This window comes from Hemiscyllium ocellatum, chromosome 26 (assembly GCF_020745735.1).
Source record: "Hemiscyllium ocellatum isolate sHemOce1 chromosome 26, sHemOce1.pat.X.cur, whole genome shotgun sequence".
Lineage (NCBI taxonomy): Eukaryota > Metazoa > Chordata > Chondrichthyes > Orectolobiformes > Hemiscylliidae > Hemiscyllium > Hemiscyllium ocellatum.
The window spans coordinates 236,859-258,133 of record NC_083426.1 but is presented as its reverse complement, the minus strand read 5'-3'; the positions used below and the strand labels follow the sequence as shown (position 1 = coordinate 258,133).

The window sequence follows — 21,275 nt, the reverse complement described above, 5'->3', positions numbered from 1 at the left end:
ATTGCATGTCAGTGGAATGAATGGAAAGGGATCAAGTTCATTAGGATTTGATACGATCGGAATGGTTGGAATTAATAGAAAGAGTTCAATTCTCTACATTCTCCAAAAATTCTGTTGGAGTTCTGGGAAGTGGGACTGAATTGATTCTTTGGAATATTGGTCTTAAAATAGGTGTTTGACTTTTGCAACTCGACTGAACATTGTGAAGATGCAACATGAAGTCTCAGAATTAAGATGCTCAGTGGTATTATGGCACGAAGGAAGCCATTCATCCTATCTTGTTGACACCAGTTCCTCAAATGAGCATCATTATCCAATGGCACTCTCTTGCTTTTCTCCCCCATACCCTTACATACTATTCCTTTCCAAATAATCATTCAGTGCCCTCTGAATGCCTCAATTGAACCGGTTTCCATCACATTTTCAATCACTGCCTTCCATAAACCTAACTATTCACTAAGTGAAAAAGCTTTTTCACACATCACTTTAAAACAATTAAGGTTCCACTTAACAAGATATTTGTACTAGGGCCAGAAAATCTTGCATTATATATTTAACAATTAAAAGGAACAATACAAATATATATATATAAAACCTAGAATTCTATGAGAGGTGGTACAAAATATGAAATTCTTGGTTAATGTTAGCAATAAGTAGACACAAACATAAAACAACATTTTACGGCTTTACCTTTTCACCATAGTTAATGATCAGTCAATTAACTCCCTGTGGCTTGAAATGTTCCTCAACTACTACTACTTTCAATTCTTTCATCTCCTTTCCCACAGACCGTAGCTTTTGGAGTTATGGTTGTCCTCTGATACCTCAACCAAGTGTTCATTCATGTGTGAAGCTAAATACGTTATTTAACAATATGAGTCATGACAGGCCCAAAGATATCCCACGTAATTACCACATAAAACTTTCCAACAGATACTAGTGACTTGGCATTCAGTTTAGTGTCAAATACAATAGTTGGGAAGAAAATCTGCTTTGATTCCCATCATCAATATGTCGATAAATAAAATCATTAGATCTCCCAGCTTACAAAATGCAGTTCACGAAGACAGTGATTAATTTATTACACAGTTACAGAATGATTGACTATGATACAGAATGGCGTTGGAAATTACTGAAGAAGCTCCTCCCAGCTGATTGGCTTTGAGAATACTTCCCTCTCAAGCCACAGGTCATAGTTCATTTGGAATTCCTCTGGCAGTACCAGCTGCTGTCCTAGTACACTCTGCAAACAGTTATCCACTGGAGCAAAATCAGGATTACTTGGATTTTTATCATATCTGCGACTATTAAAACGTTCAATGTTGGCTCTCAAAGCACATTCCTCAGCCTGAAAATCCCACGGACGGGCATCAAGATCTAAAAATAACATTTTTGAAATTAGAATACTAAATTAAAAACTATCATTTAAAATGGACTTTAAAATATAACATTTAATTCAATGTCAATGATTTAGCTTTTTATAGGATAACAGATCTCAACTATTCAAGTTTAGAAGATGATAGCCCTTTGACCTCACCATTCCAGAATGTGGCTGCCATGAATTTCTGATTAAGCTTACAGATCCAAATGAAACTTCCACACAAACATGTAACTGCACTTGAAGTTCTATTGTAAAGAATGCAAGAATGAAAAATACAGCACTACCTCCATACTTCACTGGGAGGTCAGCCTAGAGTATATATTTAAGCATGATTAAACTGAAAGTTCAGACAGTTCCTAGATTTCAGTCTGCCTTGTGACATTATCAATTCCACTGTGTATCTCCACTGTGAAAATTTCCACATGAAAACGCACGACATGAGCATCTTCACCAAACAGACTGCAGTGATTAAAGGCAGAAGTTTACGAACTTCTCAAAGGGAAAACTGAAGATGACCAATAACTCCTAGTATTGAGAGCAAAGGCCATATTACCCAGAAAGAATGCTAAAACAAAATACTAGGGGTACAAATAATAATGACGACCAATGAAGTACTTCAATGGAGAAGGGTCACTTTTAGGTGTTTCCAGGAAAATGCAGCATTAAGACATTATCTTTTTATGTTTGTGTATTTTGAATTATGGACTGAAATGGAAAAAGGGCTGTTTTAAAAATCATAGCGTGTACAACAGATTGCGGCACTTTTAAAAATTGAGTTACAAAAAATCATTGTAAATGGATTCACTCTGTTGCTTTGTTCAAGCCGCGGAGGAGTTTGATGCAAATGGGATGTTACCAAGGTCTGAACTCAAAGGATACGTACAAAGTATTTTTCAGCCAGAACAAGTAGCTGACTGGTTTGTGAAGTGGTGACCAGTTGTCAGTTTCAAAAGTTATCAGTCTGCCAACGACAATGTGATTGACATCTGGGTTATGAATGATACTTCCGGAAGCCTTCAGACCTCGAGAAGGGGAAGTAGTAACTTTCTCTGCAGTAGAAAAATTACAAAGCCTACAGAAAACCACTTTATTTTCCCTCAACAGTAGCCATAAGCTGCAGCTTCCAACCAGAAACCAAGAGACTTTACTATTAAGGTACAAGTTTACCTGTGCCTCCTGTGAAGAAGTGAAAAAGAACCTAGAGAAAAGTGATTAAAGAACTTGAATAAAAAAAAAAGTAATCACTTTGATGGGATTATACTATTGTCCACCCCAACAGCTACTGAGACATTGAGGAAAACAATGTAGGCAGATTACGGAAGATTTGACAGGGTTGTCATAGTGGGTGACTTTAACTTCCCCAACATTGACTGGGAATTCTTAGTGCAGAAGGCTTTGTTAGGTGCATCCAAGACAGTTTCTTGAAACAGTATGTGGATAGTCCAACCAGAACAGACGTTATACTGGACCTTGTACTCGCGACTGAGCTAGATCAGGTGACTGACTTTTAAGTGGCAGAGCAGTTTGGACACAGTGATCACAACTCCTTAAGTTTTAAGATTGCTATGAATAAGGATAAGTCAGAACTTGTGGGTACGTACTAAATTGGGGGAGGGCAAATTACAACAGTATTAGGCAGGAGCTTGGGAGAGTTAACTTAGAGCAGCTGTTATCAGACAAGTCCTAATTTGACCTGTGGGAATTGTTTAAAGACCTGCTGAGAATTCAAGGCCGGCATGATCCAGTAAGGAGGAAGGACAAGGATGCAAAGGTAAGGAACCATTGATAATGAGGGAGGTTGTGAATTTGTCAAAATTAAAAAAAAATGTAAGTAAGGTTTAGGAACCTAAAATTGGACTGGGTCCATAAGGAAAGTAAAGAAAGCAGGAAAGCACTCAAATAGGGAATTAGAAAAGCAAGGGCCATGAAATGATCTTGACAAATAGGGTTAAAGAGAATCCAAGGCATTCTATACTGACATTATAAACAAGAGGATAACTAGGGAGAGGGTAGGACCACTCAAGGATAAAAGAGGGAACTTGTGCTTGAAAGCAGAGGATGTGGGTGAGATCATTGCATCAGTATTCACCCATGGAGAATAGGGAGATTAGTGTGGAGCATGCTAATATGTTCTGAGATCAAGAAAGAAGTGGTGTTGGGTCTCTTGAAAAGCATTAATGTTGTTAAGTTCCCAGGGTCTGATGGTATTTAGCCCAGGTTATTTGGAGGCAAAAGAGGAGATTGCTGGGTCCTTGTCCAAGATCTTTGTATCCACACTAGCCACTGGAGAGATCCTGGAGGACTGGCAAGTAGCAAATGTTGTTTATCTATTCAAAGAGGGAAACAGGGATAATCTAGGAAACTACAAACCAGTGAGTCTCACATCAGTGGTTGGGAAGCTAATGGAGAGAATTCTTAGGGATATGATTTACAAGCATTTGGAAAAAAGTGTGGACTAATTAGGGACAAACTTCATTGAATTTTTTGATGCGGTAACAAAGGTGAACGTGGAAGGTAAAACAGTGGATGTTCTCTTAATGGATTTTAGTATGGCTTTTGACAAGGTCCCTTGTGTAGGCTCAACCAGAAGATTAAGATGCATGAGATCCAGGTGACTTGGATATTTGTATTCAAAATTGGCTTGACCAAAGAAGTCAAAGGGTAGTGGGGGAAGGGTCTTTTTCTAGCTGGAAGTCTGTGACTATTGGTATTCTGCGGGGATCCATACTGGGACCTCTGCTGTTTGTGATGTATATAAATGACTGGAATAAAAATATAGATGTGTGGGTTAGTAAATTTGCAGACTGACGCAAAGATCAGTGGAGTTGTGGATTGTGGAGAAGGTTGTCAAATGGTACAGCAAGATATCAGTCAGTTGCAGATTTGGGCAGAGAAACAGCAGATAGACTTTAATCCAAACAAGTAACCAGAAGAAGAGGACTCTGTAAGGTAAGGATTTTTCTTTTCTTTTATATATTCAAGTGCATTGTTTGGTATTAGTTAGTTGAGTTAAAGCTAAGGTGTACAATGGCAGGGGACCTCAGACCTGTAGTATGTGCCTCTTGCTTGATGTGGGAGCTCAGGGAAGTGGCTGATGTCCCTGACTCTTACACTTGCAAGAGGTTTGTCCAGCTGCAGCTGTTACTTGACTGCATAATGGTTCTTGAGCTGCGGATGGACTCACTGTGGAGCACCACGATGCTGAGGAGCTCGTGGAGAGCACGTTTAGTGAACTGGTCACGCCGCAGGTTAGAGTTGCTGAGGGAGACAATGAATGGGTGACCAAAAGTCAGAGAAAGCATAAGAAGGCAGCGCAAGTGTCTCTTATGGTCATTTCCCTCCAAAACAGGTATACCATTTTGGATACTGTTGGGGGAGATGGGTCACCAGGGGAGGGAAGCAGTTGCCAGGATCATGGCACTGCGGCAGGCACTGGTGTTCAGAAGGGTGGGAAAAGATTTGTAGGAACATAGTCATAGGGGATTCTATTGTAAGTGGAGTAGATAGGTGGTTCTGTGGCCGAAAACAAGACTCCCGGATGGTATGTTGCCTCTCAGGTGCTCGGGTCAGGGATGTCAACAATCGACTGCAGAGCATTCTGAAATGGGAGGGTAAATAGCCAGTTGTTGTGGTGCATATAGGCACCAATGATGTAAAGAAAAAATGAGATGAGTTCCTGAAAACAGACTTCAGGGAGCTAGGAGAGAAGTCAAAGAGGAGGACCTCAAAGATAGTGATCTCGGGATTACTACCGGTGATGAAGGAAGGGCTGTAGATGTCATATACATTGATTTCAGTAAGGCATTTGATAAGGTCCCCATGGTAAACTAAGGGAGAAAGTGCAGTCACATGGTGTGCAAGGTGTTCTAGCTAGGTGGATAAAGAACTGGTTGAGCAGAGACAGAGTAGTAGTCGAAGGGAGTTTCTTGAGAAATGGAGAAAGGTGACCAGTGGTGTTCCACAGGGATCAGTGTTGGGGCCACTGGTGTTTGTAATTTACATAAATTACCTGGAAGAGGGCACAGCAGGTATAATCAACAAGTTTGCAGATGACATGAAGATTGGTGGATTAGCAGAAAGCATAGGGAACTTTCAAAGAATATAGATAGACTGGAGAGTTGAGTGGAGAAGTGGCAGATGGAGTTCAATCTGGGCAAATGTGAAGTGAAGCATTTTGGGAAGTCAAATTCTAGAGTGAGCCATATTTTAAACGGAAGAGCTTTGGAAAAAGTTGATGAGCAGAGAGATCTGGGAATTCAGGTCCATTGTATGCTGAAGGTGGCTGCACAGGTACACAGTGGTCAAGGAGGCATACGGTATGCTTGCCTTCATCAGACGGGGTATTGAGTATAAGAGCTGGTAGGTAATGTTAAAATTGTGCAAGACTTTCGGTCGGCTGCATTTGGAATACTGTGTACAGTTCTGGTCGCCACATTACCAAAAGGATGTGGATGCTTTGGTGAGGGTGTAGAGAAGATTTGAGGATGTTGCCTGGTATGGAAGGTGCTAGCTATGAAGAGAGGTTGAGTAGTTAGCTTTGTTTTCATTACAAAAAAGGAGATTAAGGGGGGGCCTGAAGGGAGGCCTACAAAATCATGAAGGGTATAGACAGGGTGGATAGAGATAAGCTTTTTCCCCAGGGTGAGGGATTTAATAACAAGAGGTCACGCGTCCAAGGAGAGAGGAGAAACACTTAAGGGGGATACATGCGGCAAGTACTTGACACAGAGGGTGACAGGTGCCTGGAATGCGTTGCCAGCAGAGGTAGGAGAGGCAGACATTGTAGATTCATTTAAGGTGCATCTGGACAGATGAGTAGGTGGGGAGTACAGGGATACAGATCCTTAGGAACTGGGCGATAGGTTTAGACAGTAGATTTGGAATGGCACAGGCCTGGAGGGCCGAAGGGCCTGTTCATGGGCTACAAACTTTCACTGCACTTTGTTCTTTGAAAAAGGATGAGATGCTGCTCTTTGGGAGATCAAATGTTAAGGAAAAGTATACAGTTAATGGCAGGACCCTGAACAGCACTGACGTATAGAGGGATTTTGAGACAATTGCTCCCTGAAAGTGGCCACTCTAGTAGACAGGGTGGTAAAGAAGGCATATGGCACACTTGCCTTTACTAGTCAGGGCACTGAGTACAAGAGCCAGGTAGGCATGATGCCGCTTTGAGACTTTGATTTGGATGTACAGAGTATTGTATTTAATTTTGATTGCCACATAACAGCTTTGAAGGGGGTGTAGGAGAGGTTTCCCAGGATGCTGCCTGGATTAGAAAGTATGAGCTATAAGGAGAGCTAGAAAAACTCTGGTTATTTTCTCTGAAGTGGCAGAGGCTGAGGGGAAACTCGATTGAACGTTATAAAACTGAGATGTATCGATAAGGTTGACGGTCAGAATCTTACTTCCTGAACTGAAATATCTGATACTAGGGGGAAGGCTCAAAGGAAATGTGAGGAGCAACAGTTTTTTTTAAAACACAAACAGTGGCAGCAGTCTGAATGTGTTGCCAGTCATGGTGGTTGAGGCAGATACAATAGGGGCGTTTAAGGGACTTTTAGATAAGCACATGAAAATGCAAAGAATGGAGGGATATGGACTAAGGACAGGCAGATGGGATTAATTTAGTTTGGCATCCTGTTCGGCACAACATTGTGGGGCGAAGGGCCCATTTGTTTCCTATACTGTTCTATCTTCTATGAAGAACAGCAAGTCCTGGCAACCAAAAAGATAATCTCAGCAAACAATGTGGACTGAGGATACTGAACTTCATTCTATCTTTTCCAAATCTGCTGGTATTCTGAGGATGTAACTAGTAGCACCATCGGGGGAGCCAGCACACGTGGTTTATTTGGATTTCCAGAAGGCTTTCGACATAGTCTTACTTAAGAGGTTAACATGTAAGATTAAAATGCATGGGACTGGAGTAGTGTATTGAAATGGATTTTAAAAATTGGTTAATAGACAGTACAAATGGCTCCTTTTCTGAAGGGCAGGCAGAGATTAGTGGGATTGGTACTCGGACCCTAGCTATTCACAATATATGTTAATGATTTAGATGAGGAAACTAAAATTAATGTCTCAAAAGTCACAGATGACACAAAGCTGTGGAAGGGTGAGCTGTGAGGATGCAGTGTGATTTGGACTGGCTGAGTGAGTGGGCAAATGCATGGTAGGTACAATATAATGTGGATTAATGTAAGATTATCCACTTTGGTAGCAAGGTTTTCAGTTTTGGCTTTCTGCAGTTGCTGGGATCTTGAAGCTAGGCTGGAAACACTTATTCCTCTCTCTATTATAGCTAAAAGCTGGAGTTCTCTTCCTGCTGCTACAATTGCATGTGAGACCATCCATTTTATTGAATTTGCCTTTGCCAAGGGTGTGTTTATGGGATGTTACTATATTGCAACAGTTACTGTTCAGTAGTTAAATAATCTAGTATTCTATAAAGTTTTCCAGTTGTTATTATAAGTTTGGGAGAAGATTTGTAACTTGGGTGCTCGTTGTTGTGGTTCTGTTCGCCAAGCAGGGAATTTGTGTTGCAAACGTTTCGTCGCCTGTCTAGGTGACATCCTCAGTGCTTGGCAGCCTCCAGTGAAGCACTTCTGTGATGTTTCCGCTGGCATTAACAGTGGTTTGTCTCTGCCGCTTCTGGTTGTCGGTTCCAGCTGTCCGCTGCAGTGGCCGGTATATTGGGTCCAGGTCGATGTGCTTGTTGATAGAATCTGTGGATGAGTGCCATGCCTCTAGGAATTCCCTGGCTGTTCTCGGTTTGGCTTGCGCTAAATAGTAGTGTTGTCCCAGTCGAATAGGACTGCACAAAACACTACATAGGACAAACAGGAAGACAGCTAACGATCCACATCCATGAACACCAACTAACCACGAAACGACACGACCAGCTATCCTTAGTAGCCACACACGCAGATGACAAGCAACATGAATTCGACTGGGCCAACACTACTAATGCTCGGCGAATAGAACCACAAAAATAGTTATTAGCTGTAGCGTATGAATAAAGTGAGTTTTGCTTCAAGACTGGTAGTTTGACTAATCAGATTGCATACTGAATGACACATCTGCACTTGCCCTTTAAAATAAGAAAACATTAGTGGGTAGACTATCTTCTTCATACTTTGGGTTTTGGTCTGGTCCATGACAAAAGAAACCTGGACTGTATTTTTCATTCCCCAGGATCTAAGATGACAGATGAATTGGGGAACTTCTGCATTGTTTGATAAATCTTTAACTTTTGTGACAACTCCAGGAACAATAGAGTTTGATATCCAATTTATCCCAACAATTTAAGGATGTCTTTCCAGGAAGGAAATCATTTACAGGACAAAGTTAACAAAGATTAGAGCAAAATTAACCACAGCATCAATCTTTTGATTTCTACTGCAAAAGAATGAAAGAAAGTAAGGTTTATATTTCTAATACTTTTAAGTACAAACATTAGGCACATACCATTCCCATAAGCCCAGTCATCATTCAGTCGATGGCGCACCTTCTGATAGATTGCAGACATTGTCTTCATGTTGCTCTTCCGCCATTGCCGACCTAAGTATTTGGTCTGTACCTTCAGCAACTTCAGAACATATAACTGCATCATGGCTTGTTTCACTTTGAGTGCTCGTTTCAGGATTGGAGCTGACTTAAATACTACCAGCATCTATATAATGAAGAATAAATATTCACTGAAGGCAATGAATGAGAGTCAGTTTTTAAAAACTCATTGTAGAGTAGCATTTAACACAATTTTACACAATTTCTTAAACCACAATTTGGTAAGCACTTAAAATTCCCAAATGTGTTGACATGATAGGTTACTGAACTTATTTTATATTTTTTGGGTTTACAGCTGTTACTTAGTGTTGAATAAATATTACGGTCCATAGTGGGTCCTCATATCTGGAAATTGTTGAAAAGCCACTAATATGATTCACTGACAAACATTCAAGTATCCACTGTATTCATCAATTCTCTTTTTAAAGACTGAATGCAATATTTTGCTCGTCTAAATACTTAACATAGCATTGTAGAGTACAGAGTGGAATAACAGACCTCTTATCAAATGAGAGTACAAGCAGGCACAATAAATTTCAGGTTCTCAAGAGGGTCATTCTCCTTTTATTTTCAAGGTTTCACCCTTCACTTTCCCCTGAACTGGGGCTTTTAAAATCTAACAACAATGGTAATGTAAAACAATGAGCATCTGCTTATGTAGGTGCATCAGAAACAGCACACCGAGCGAACTGCTAGTCTCATCATTGCTTTTACAATTTGAAAGGAGTTGTATTTAAATGTACAGTTGACATGCTCAAACATACCATTGTCCTTGAATGTTTCCATTTGGTCAGCTTATTGAGGATTCTAAGGAGGTTTATGCATGAAAAGAGATTCCTCCAGCAGAACTGGTTGTTATCACCTGTTTCCTACATGGGACGAACAAATGTTTGAACATTCACTCAATGAAACCAAACACGTTAAATTGCCAACAATAGCTATTATGAAAAAAACAAGTTATTGAAACTCATTGTATGTCATGTTTACTCTGTTGCTTTAAGTAATGAGAGAGGTGTAAAAGTAGATGGCCCGTCTCTGGGGTGTGTATACAAGACGAGATGCAGCTAACAAAACGCTGCTGATTGGTTTGTGGAGTTGTGGATGCCAAAGGTGAATACCCTGATAATAGCTACGTGTTTGAACAGTTTGTCGGTACGAACAGTATTGACAGAAGCCTTTGGTTGCTGAAAGGGCAGGTGTTATCTCTCTCCTTCCATTAAAATACTAAAGCTACCAGTTTTTATAAAGTTTTGCCATTAACCAGCAAGTTAGAGACTTTATAATTTGCTCTGTGTCATCTGTGAAGAGGCAAGAAAACCTGAAGAAAAAGATCAGGGTTCTGAAGGACTTTGATTTCCTTTTAACTCCAATCAAATCTTGAGAACTGGTGTTATTGAATTGTTTCTCCAGTATTTCACTTCCCTTCTATTTTTAGCACCAGTGATCTTTTTCTTGTCTGTATGTAGGAGGGTTTTAGAAAGATGTCAGAGTCAAACCTACATGTAAACAGCTCATAGTTGTTCAGCTATACTTTATTTATTTGTATTAAATAGTAACTCTTGTGAAGTACAGAAACCTGGTCTATGTTTTCTGTTAACCTGAGTCCACCAGACAGGTAAATTGGAGTATTGCACACTTTGACAAAATCTTTACTTTTTGTGATGGCCCTGGGAATAGAGGGGTTTGATTTCCAATGTACTACTCCATCGAGGCATACCAATAAATTTTTCTTTGTACAAATTTTAAAATTAGTCTTCAGAAAAATGTAAAACTGCCTTTTGACAATTTCTTTTAAATGGAATGTGATTGTCCTCGGCAAGGCTGGAATTTGCTTATCCCTAATTGCCCTTGAACCAAGTGGCTTGCTCAGGTTTTCAGAGCGTAGTGAAGAGTTAGCCACATTGCTGTTACATCTGCACATAGGCTGGACCAGGGTAAGGATGACATTTTCTTTTTCAAAGGACAATAAATGAACCTTATGGGTTTTACAACAATCGATAATGGATATATAATTCCAATTAGACTAGCTATTTTACATTCTAGGTTGTACTGAATAAAGATTTTCCAGTTAGTGGTTAGATTCTAATCCAAGTTTCAAGAATGTTAGGTTAGAGCTCTAGATTAGCAGTGAGACTTCACCAGTTTCCTCATTTCCCCTCCTCCCCCATTCCCCCCCCATCTTACCTCAGTTCCAACCTTCCAGCTCAGCAACATCCTCATGACCTGTCCTACCTGCCAATCTCCCTTCCCACCTATCCGCTCCACCCTCCTCTCCGACCTATCACCTCCATCCCCAACCCCATTCACCTACTGTGCTCTTTGTTACCTTCTCCCCAGCACACCGTCCCCCCCCATCCCCCATTTATCTCTCCACCCTGGATGCTTCCTGCCTCTATTCCTGATGAAGGGCTTTTGCCCGAAATGTCGATTTTCCTGATCCTCAGATGCTGCCTGACCTGCTGTGCTTTTCCAGCATTACCCGGATCTAAATTCTAGATTAGCAGTCCAGTAACTTCTAAATTACTGTTCTCATAGACCGTCCAAGATGTCCTCATTCAGTACCATCAGCTAAAGAATGGGGGAATGTTGTGTGGAAGTTAATTGAAGTGTGGAAAAACAATTAACATTATAGGGTGAATCCTTCAAAATGAGTTGCAGCTGCAAAAAACATTTTGAGCTGTGCAAAACTAGATCAAGGGTTGACAGTTACCGCAATTTAACTGGTAACGATATATTTGAAGAAATAAATTTGAGTTATATACAGACTTTTCACAAAATCTTGATGCACTGATTTCGATGTGGCAACAGGAGTTGAAGCATTGCTCTAAAAGGTAAAACCGCCACAGTCCTTGAGGATGATAGAGTTGCTCTCTTGTTAGTGAGAGAGCTGATTGTGGTGATTTAACCTGAGAGTCACCACACCTCAATGAGGAGAGAGGTTGAGACTGCGGGAACATCATGACAATTTCAGCTAGTGTGGGAATTGAATATGTTGGTATGACTCTGTATTACAAACTAGTGTTCATTATATTTTTCAGCATATTGTCAGTAATTGTAAAAATAAACCAGAATGACAGATGTGCAATTTGAATGTACATACCAATCTTGGGATTTAGAATCATAGAATCCCTACAGTGCAGATATAGGCCATCCAGCACATTGAGTCTGCACAAACCCTCTGAAGAGTATGCCACACAGATATCCCATATCTCCCCTCACCATGTCCCCCCTTCCCCACACACCACCCAACCCCCATCCCTGCAACCCCAAATTTGACATGGCTAATCCACCCAACTTGCTTTCCTGGAAGCTATGGAGCAATTTAGCATGGCCAATTCACCTAACCTGCACATTTTTGCACTGTGGAGGAAACCGGAGCACCCGGTGGAAACCCATACAGACACAGAACTTGCAAACTCCTAAACAGGTTATTACCAAAGGAATGTGCAAATGAGATGTGTACAGATGGGATAAAACGTAGCTTGGAAACTCAAAGTTGGAATCTATTATTTGTGGAAATTCCTTGCATTTGAAATATGATAAGTTCAAGGAAAGGAAAACTGTAGGATATTTTAAGTTCATTTGATTTGGTAGTTAAAGCATTATGCCTAAATGACTGGTCAGATACTGAAGCAGTGGATGATAAAATGCAGCAAGATGGGGACAATATCCAGGATAGGTGAAAACTGGCAAGCAACATTCACATTAAACAAATGCCAGGCAATGTTCATCTCCATTAAGATATAATCTAACAATGCAATGGCAATACCATCACTGAATATCCCACTATCAGCATCTTTATCATTGAACTAGACAAGCCAGACTGTAAATATAGTGATTGCTAAAGCAGGTCAGAGGCTAGGAATTTTGCAGCAAGAAACTTACTTCCTCACTCCACAAAGCTTTTCACCATCTTCAAGGATTCCTGATGAAGGGCTTGTGCCCGAAACGTTGAATTTCCTGTTCCTTGGATGCTGCCTGACCTGCTGCGCTTTAACCAGCAACACATTTTCAGCTCTGATCTCCAGCATCTGCAGACCTCACTTTTTACTCACCATCTTCAAGGCACAAGTCAGAGTGTGCTAGAATACTCCCCACCTTCCTGGATCAATGCAGCTCCAATAAAACTCAGGAAAATTGACACCATCCACAAGAAGCTTTCTCCATCAGCCTACCATGGGGAACCTTATCAAACATCTTACTGAAGTCAGTGTATATGATACCTACAGCCCTTCCCTCATCAATCAACATTGTCACTTCCTCAAATAATTTTATTAAGTTGGTAAGACATGACCTTCCCTGCACAAAACCATGCTGCTGAGGTTTGTGCAGCCTCAATGTGCTGGATGGCCTATATCTGCACTGCAGGGATTCTATGATTCTAAATCCCAAAATTGGTATGTACATTCAAATTGCACATCTGTCATTCTGGTTTACTTTTACAATTACTGACATTATGCCGAAAAATGTAATGAACACTAGTTTGTTATACAGAGACACACACCAACAGCGCATATTCAATTCCCACACTAGCTGAAAGCCCATATTCTTCCAAATGTAAATAGATCCAATCCCTCAGTATCTTCTTGATCAGCTTTCCTACCACTGATGTTAGGCTCGCAGGTCTATAATTATCTGGAATATCCTTGCAACCCTTAAACAAGGGGACAATATTAGCAATTCTCCAGTCCTCTGGGACCTCACCAGTGTTCAAGGATGTTGCAAAGATATCTGTTAAAACCCCAGCTACCTCCTCTCTTACTTCCCTCAGTAACCTGGGATAGATCCCATCTGGACCTGGAGACTTGTCCACCTTAATGCCTTTTAGAATACCCAACACTTCCTCCCTCCTTATGCTGACTTGACCTATAGTAATTAAACATTTAACCTCAACATGTCCCTCTCCTCGATGGATACTGATGCAAAGTACTCATTAAGAATCTCACCCATTTTCTTTGACCCCATGCATAATTTCTCTTTGTCCTCGAGTGGACCAACCCATTCTCTAGTTACTCTCTTGCTCCTTGTATACAAAAGGCTTTGGGAATTTCCTTAACCCTGTTTGCTGAAGATATTTCATGACCCCTTTCAGCCCTCTTAATTCCTTGTTTTAGATTGATTCTACTTTCCTGATATTCTTCCAAAGCTTTGTCTAGACCTTATGCACGCTTCCTTTTTCCTCTTAGCTAATCTCTCAATTTCACCTGTCATCCATAGTTCCCTAATCTTGTCATTTCTATCCCTCATTTTCAGAGACATGTCTGTCCCGTGCTCGCATCAACCTCCTCTTTAAACACCTTCCACACATCAAATACAGATTTACCATCAAACAGCTGCTCCAAAATCCACATTCTCCAACTCCTGCCAAAGTTTGCTTTAGTTGGTCTTCCCCAATTTAGCATTCTTCCTTTAGGAATACTTTCAGCTTAGTCCATGAATATTCTGAAACTTGAGGAATTGTGTTGAATATTCCCGAAGTAATCCCCTACTGAAACTTGAACCACCTGGCCATAAGTCTGGAGTCACATGTAGACCAGACCATGTAAAGAATGCATTTTCCTTCCCTAAAAGATATTAGTGAAGCAGATGGGTTTTTCTGACATGGTTTCATGGTCATTATTAGAACCTTATTCTAAGATTTTTAGTGAATTCAATTCAAATGAATTCCATCATCTGCTTGATTTGAACCTGGGTCCCCCCCAGACATTACAAGTCTCAGGATTTACAGTCCTGCGATAACACCACTAAGCCGATACTTACCCATATACTGTCATTGATTTGATTCGTTCAGTCTATATGGAGATTAGTCACGAAGTTACACCTGTATCTTCATTTATTGCATCTCTAATTCTCTGTTTAATGCCTTCCCCAACATTACCACTACCGTGCAGGGGTCTACATCCAGACATTGATCTGTGGACTAATGACTAGTTATTGAAATCACAGGAAGCTGAACAGCTTGAGGCTATGAACAAGATTGGCCAATGCCTTCAGATTTCAAACAGCTCAGGAAACCTTTAGCAGGAAAGGACTTTAACAAAACAGTAGTAGGGCTGAAAGAGGCCATGAAATGCCTTGGCAAACAAGACTGAGGAAAATCCCAACATGTCCTATACATATATGAGGAGGAACAATGTAAGAATTAGGAGCAGTAGACAATTCAGTTGTTCAATCATGACTGATCTTACACTGGTCTCAATTCTATTTTCCTGCCTTCTCCCCATTGCCCTTTATCCTGCTTTATCATCAAAAACATATCTGTCTTTTTTGAATCTGTTGATTGATTCTCCCTCCACTGCCTCTGGGGCAGTGAGTTCCATACATTCACAACCCTGACAGAAGTAGTTTCTCCTCATCTTAACCTACTTCTTCTCACTGTATATGTATTGAGATGGATGAAAAAATTGATAACACATAGCAAACAAAGAGCAGGAATAAAGAGGCTTTTTTTCTGAATGGTAGGTAGTGACTAGTGGAATACCAGAAGTATTGGTATTAGGACTCTAACTATTCACAATATGTATGAATGATTTAGAAGGGACATGGGGAGACCATAGATGGAATATTGTGTGCAGTTGATTCCCTATCTGAGGAAGGATGTTCTCATTAAAGAGAGAGAGCAGTGAAGGTTTTTTCCCAAATGGATTCTTGGGAATGGTAGGATTGACAGCTGAGGAGAAATTGAATTGGTTAACATTGTAACTACTCTTGTTTGAAAGAACAAGGGGGATCTTGTAGAAACCTATAAAATTCTAACAGGGCTGGATAAGTTAGTTGGAGTCAGGATGTTCACGATGGTGGGGGAGTCCGGAACAAGGGACCATAGTTTAAGGTAAAGGATTGTGATGTGAATAAACTCACAGAGGTGAGTCTGTGGAATTCACTACCACACGATGTGGTTGCAAAGGAGGTAGACACAGTTGGTAACTAAAGGACTTGGGGGTACAGGTGCATAAAACACAAAGCTAGCACACAGGTGGTGCAGCTAACCAGGAAGGCTAATAAAATGTTAGCCCTCATTCAAGGTGGTTGGCATATAACAGTAGGGATATATTACTGCAATTTCACAAGATAGTGGTGAGACCACATCAGAAGTTTTCTTCCCCTTATTTAAGGAAAGATATCATTTCATTGGAAACAATTCAGGGAAGGTTCACTCAGATGACCCCTGGTCTGGAGAGATTGCCTTATGAATAAAAGCTAAACAGGTTGGGACTCTCTCATTGGAGTGTAGATGAAGGAGAAAAAATCTCATTGAAATATATCAAATTCTTAAGACTTGACAGGGTAAATGCTGACAGGAAATTTCCCCTCACTGGAGAATCTACGACCAGGGACATACTCTGGGAATAAAGGGGTACCAATTTAAAACCAAGATGAAATGGAATTTCAGAGAGTTGTTTCTTTGCAATTCCTTGCCACAGAGAGCTGTGGGTTCATTGTTCTTTATAAGGTTGGGATAAATAGATTCTCGATCAATAGAGAATTAAGGATAAAGTGGAAAGTGCAGGAAAATGGACGTGAGGCATATTGGAAAAAGTGAGGACTGCAGATGCTGGAGTACCAGAATTGAAAAATGTGGTGCTGGAAAAACACAGCAGGCCAGGCAGTATCCGAGGAACAGGAGAATCAACGTTTCGGGCATAAGCCCTTCTTCAGGAATCCTGAAGAAGGGCTTATGCCCGAAACGTCAATTCTCCTGCTCCTCGGATGCTGCCTGGCCTACTGTGTTTTTCCAACGTGAGGCATATTGAATCAACCATGATCCTGTTTAATGGCAGAGCCTACTCCTGTTCAACTTTTATGTTTTTGCATGTAAATTTATCACTAAAGTAGATATCATCTTCCAATTGAGGGACAGCTGATGACATTGAGGAAGTGGTGTTCCAAATCACAAACAACTTGCTCTAGCAAATAAGTTGTCATGTTTTTTCTGGTTCTTTTGATTACTATTCTATCACTGGAAAGATTTTCTCATTTATTCTCATAACTGTAAATGCTTCTATTAAATCTCCCCTGAACATCCCTATCTGCGACCTTTCCTAGGTCTTAACAGAGAGTGTCTATTTTTAAGTCAGTTTTATCAATCGATTCTACCACCTTCACTTATGTACCTGTATACATCAAGAAGTTTATTTATTCCTGCACATCTTCAAAATAGTACAATCTAATTTGTCATTTTAGTACTGTATTATTCGTTCCTCCAAAATAATGAATTAACTTGTTCTAAGTTATTTTACTGATTAGAGGCTCTGAAATATTTTACTTTGTTTGCTGCAAAATTTCATTTATTACCCATGAATTACATAAATAAAATAATTTAATGCTGCAGACAATTGAAGTGTTTTTAAAAATACAAAGACATCAAGGTACTCATTTATTTTCCACATGGGAGTAATTACATTTAACATTGGACAAGTCTTTAAAGAATTGACAATAGTGAGCAGAGTGGGTTTTTTTGGTTATATGTATTATTGATTAAAATTGAAAAGTATAAGACCATAAGACATAGGAGTGGAAGTAAGACCATTCGGCCCATCGAGTCCACTCTGCCATTCAATCATGGCTGATGGGCATTTCAACTCCACTTACCAGCATTCTCCCCGTAGCCCTTAATTCCTCGAGACAACAAGAATCTATCAATCTCTACCTTGAAGACATTTAGCGTCCCGGCCTCCACTGCACTCCGTGGCAATGAATTCCACAGGTCCACCACCCTCTGGCTGAAGAAATGTCTCCGCATTTCTATTCTGAATTGACCCCCTCTAATCCTAAGGCTTTGTCCACAGGTCCTAGTCTCCTCGCCTAATGGAAACAATTTCCTAGTGTTCACCCTTTCCAAGCCATGTATTATCTTGTACGTCTCTATTAAGTCTCCCCTTAATCTTCTAAACTCCAATGAATACAATAAAACAAAGGTACTAACTTAGCCTGGAACAGCGTTTATTAGAGCAGTAAGACTGGGCTATTTTCTGATCTGTAGATTTTTTTTATATAGTATATTTTTAAAAATCTATTTTTTCTTCATAAATATCACAACAAATACAAAACAATGCAATTCAAAACAGTACAAAAATAAACCCAAATAATAAAAAAATTCCCCAACCCACCCTCCTATACGAATGTATAAACATATATAGAAAAGTATAAAATTAATAAAAAACCTAAACTAGCTATTTAACTAAATAAATAAATACCTAACAACAAATAGTTATAACTCAGCCCAGCTAAACAAAACACTCATACATTCACAGTTCCTCCTCCCTGGATATTGGACTCATGAAACACAATCATTACGGTTATAAAAGCCCTTATTAGTGTGGCAGATAATCTGTGTCCAGGTATTTCAAAAAGGGTTGCCGTGTCTTGTAAAAATTCTCAGTTTTGTGGTGTACCATATTTGTGAGAAAATCCCAGGGGAATATGCTCCATAACAATCTTCCGCCAACCTGACAGGCCTGGGGGGTTTTCGGATATATAGCAAGATATTCTTCCTCGCACAGAATGTAAGAATATTGAAAAGTTTTGCCTTATGCAAGTCTGCGGGAAATACAATGGCTAGGCCCAAAAGGAGAGAAATAGGGTCCTTCTCTATCCCTACACCTAAAATCCTCTCCATTGCACCCACCACAGCACTTTGTATGTTTGGAGCCTGTCACAAGACCAAAGACAATGGGTAAGAGTGCCCGTGCAGACCTTGCACTTGGGACACGTTGAAGATAGCCCCAGACCGTTTGTCAGAATTTAAACCGGGGATAAGTGGACCCCGTGGAGAATCTTCAACTTGTAAAGCATGGGTCCTATTGCAAATTGATATCTTCCTTGCAATCTCCCAAATATCCTCCCATTCCTCTGAAGAAACTTCAACACCCAGCTCTCTTTCCCACATCTTGCAGAGTCAATCAGACTCCTGAGGTGGCACCCCCCAATTGGTGACATAAAATACTGACAGAGAGTGTACTCTTAGCATTTAGTACCCTTCTTTCTATATCAGATTTGTAGGGATCAATCAAAAGTGTGGTCTTTTTTGAATAAAATCCCTAACTTGATTAAAAACAAAAGAGGTCTCTATTAGGTAACTCGTACTTCCGTACTAACTGATCGAAGGACATCATTACATCTCCCTCAAATAAATCACCCATGCAAGATATACCCCTAGCTGCCCAACATTTAAATCCTGAATCTATCATACCCACTAAAGGTGTAAACAAAGATGTTTTGCCAATATTACCTTCCCTCTGCCGAACTGCCCACCATGCTTTAACAGTACTGATGACTATTGGGTTATGGCAATATTCCCTAACGGTCCTCACCTTGTCCAAAAACAGCAAACTGGTAAGGGGGCACCTTGCCTGGGAGGCTTCAATATCTAGCCATATTGAAAGAGAGTCCCCACAAACCCAATCACTCACGTAGGTCAAAAGTGATCTTAAGTGGTAATTTTTAATGTCTGGAAGGTCTACTGGATCTGTAGATTATTAAGGTGCAAAAATGGCTTTGAGTAGAGTGATGTGGTCCTCCTATCGTATGTAGGAGATTAGGGAGAGTTTCCATGTTACTGATGATTATATCTGCAGTAAGTATGTTTGGTTGCGAATCCTATCAGATTGCATGGATTGGTTGCAGCACAATTAGAGGCAATAAGGAAATTACAAGAGCTAGAGTGTGTGGTGGATGGCAGTTACAGGAAGGGAGAAAAAATAATTGTACACTCAGGTCAATGGGTTGGAGTGGGAGGCAGGTAGTACAAGAGTCTCCTGTGGCTATCTCCATCTCAAACAAGTATGCTATTTTGGAAAATGTGGAAACTGATGAACTCTCAGGAGAATGTAGCACGAACAGCCAAGTTTCTGGTACTGAGACTAGCTCTAATGTAACGAGGGATACGTCAGGTTCCAAGCAATTAACTGTTACAGGGACTCTCTCTAGTCAGAGGCACAGACAATCATTTCTACGACTGACAGCGAGAGATCAGAAAGGTGTGTTCCTCCCTGGTGCTAGGATCAAGGATATCTCAGAGTGTGTAGAATATTCTCAAAGGGAGTGGGACCAGCAGGTCATTGTCCACATTGGAACTAACAACATAAGAGGGCAAAAGGATAAGATTCTGCAGGGAGAATATAGCAAGTTAGGCAGGAACTTAAAAAGGAGGTCCTAGAGGATAGTAACATCTCGATTATTCCTGGTGCCAGGCGCTAGTGAGGGTAGGAATAGGAGGATAGATCTGATGAACACATGCCTGATGAGCTAGTGCAGGGTGAATGGTTCACGTTCTTGGATCATTGGAATCTCTTCTGGGGTAGAAGTGATATGTACAAGAAGGACGGTTTGCACCTGAATTGGAAGGGGACTAAGCAGGGAGATTTGCTAGCGCGGCTTAGGGTTTTTGGGGGGCGGGGGGTTGATTTTAAACTAGTAAGGTGGTGAGGAGAGGAATTCAAGGAGATAATGAGGAAAGTGACCAATCTGAGACTGGTACAATTAGGAAAAGAGCAAGTCAAACATTCAGGGCAGGCAGGAACAAAGCAGAGAACAAGGTCGGGCTCATAAATTAAACTGCATTTATTTCAATGCAAGAGATCTAACAGGGAAGACAGATGAACTCAGGACATGGTTAGGTCTCTATTATTGCAATTATAGAGACGTGACTCAGGGATGGACAGGATTAGCAGCTTAATGTTCCAGGATACAAATGCTATAGGGGGATAGTAAGGGGGGGCAAGAGAGGGGAGGGTGTGGTGTTTTTGATAAGGGATAACATTAAGGCTGCACTTAGGGTGGATATACCTGGGAATACATCCAAGGAAGTTATTTGGGTGGAACTGTGAAGTAGGAAAGGGATGATCACCTTATTGGGATTGTACCATGGATTCTCCCAATAGTCAGGAGGATATTGAGAAACAAATTCGTAAGGAGATCTCAGCTATCTGTAAGAATAATAGGATAGTTATGGTAGGGGATTTTGACTTTCCAAACACAGACTGGGACTGCCACAGTGTCAAGGATTTACTTGGTGAGGAATTTGTTAACTGTGTTCAAGAAAACTTTCTGATTCAGTATGTAGGTGTACCTATTAGAGAAGGTGCAAAACTTGACCTACTCTCGGGAAATATGGCAGGGCAAGTGACTGAGGTGTCAGTGGGGGAGCATTTTGGGGCCAGCAACTACAATTCTATTAGTTTTAAAGTAGTGATGGAAAAGGATAGACTGGATCTAAAAGTTAAAGTTCTAAATTGGAGGAAAGCCAAAAGTTGATTGGGGGTGGATGCTCGCATGTAGAGGGAAGCCTTCAAAACTGAGATTATTAGAATCCAGAGACAATATG

At 40.5% G+C, this 21,275-nt stretch overlaps 1 protein-coding gene across 1 annotated transcript in view; it reads right to left on the bottom strand.

Annotated features, from left to right (window-relative positions):
- Positions 1-518: 518 nt before the first annotated feature.
- The window catches only part of LOC132828287 (striatin-interacting protein 1 homolog), a 180,488-nt gene continuing 159,731 nt past the window's right edge, over positions 519-21,275 (bottom strand). The window contains exons 19-21 of the mRNA XM_060845261.1: positions 9,715-9,819; positions 8,852-9,056; positions 519-1,377 (exon numbers count right to left, since the gene is read on the bottom strand). Of these exons, the coding sequence (XP_060701244.1) occupies positions 1,130-1,377; positions 8,852-9,056; positions 9,715-9,819 (558 nt within the window). The 3' untranslated portion in view covers positions 519-1,129. The remainder of the gene's footprint in view (positions 1,378-8,851; positions 9,057-9,714; positions 9,820-21,275) is intronic.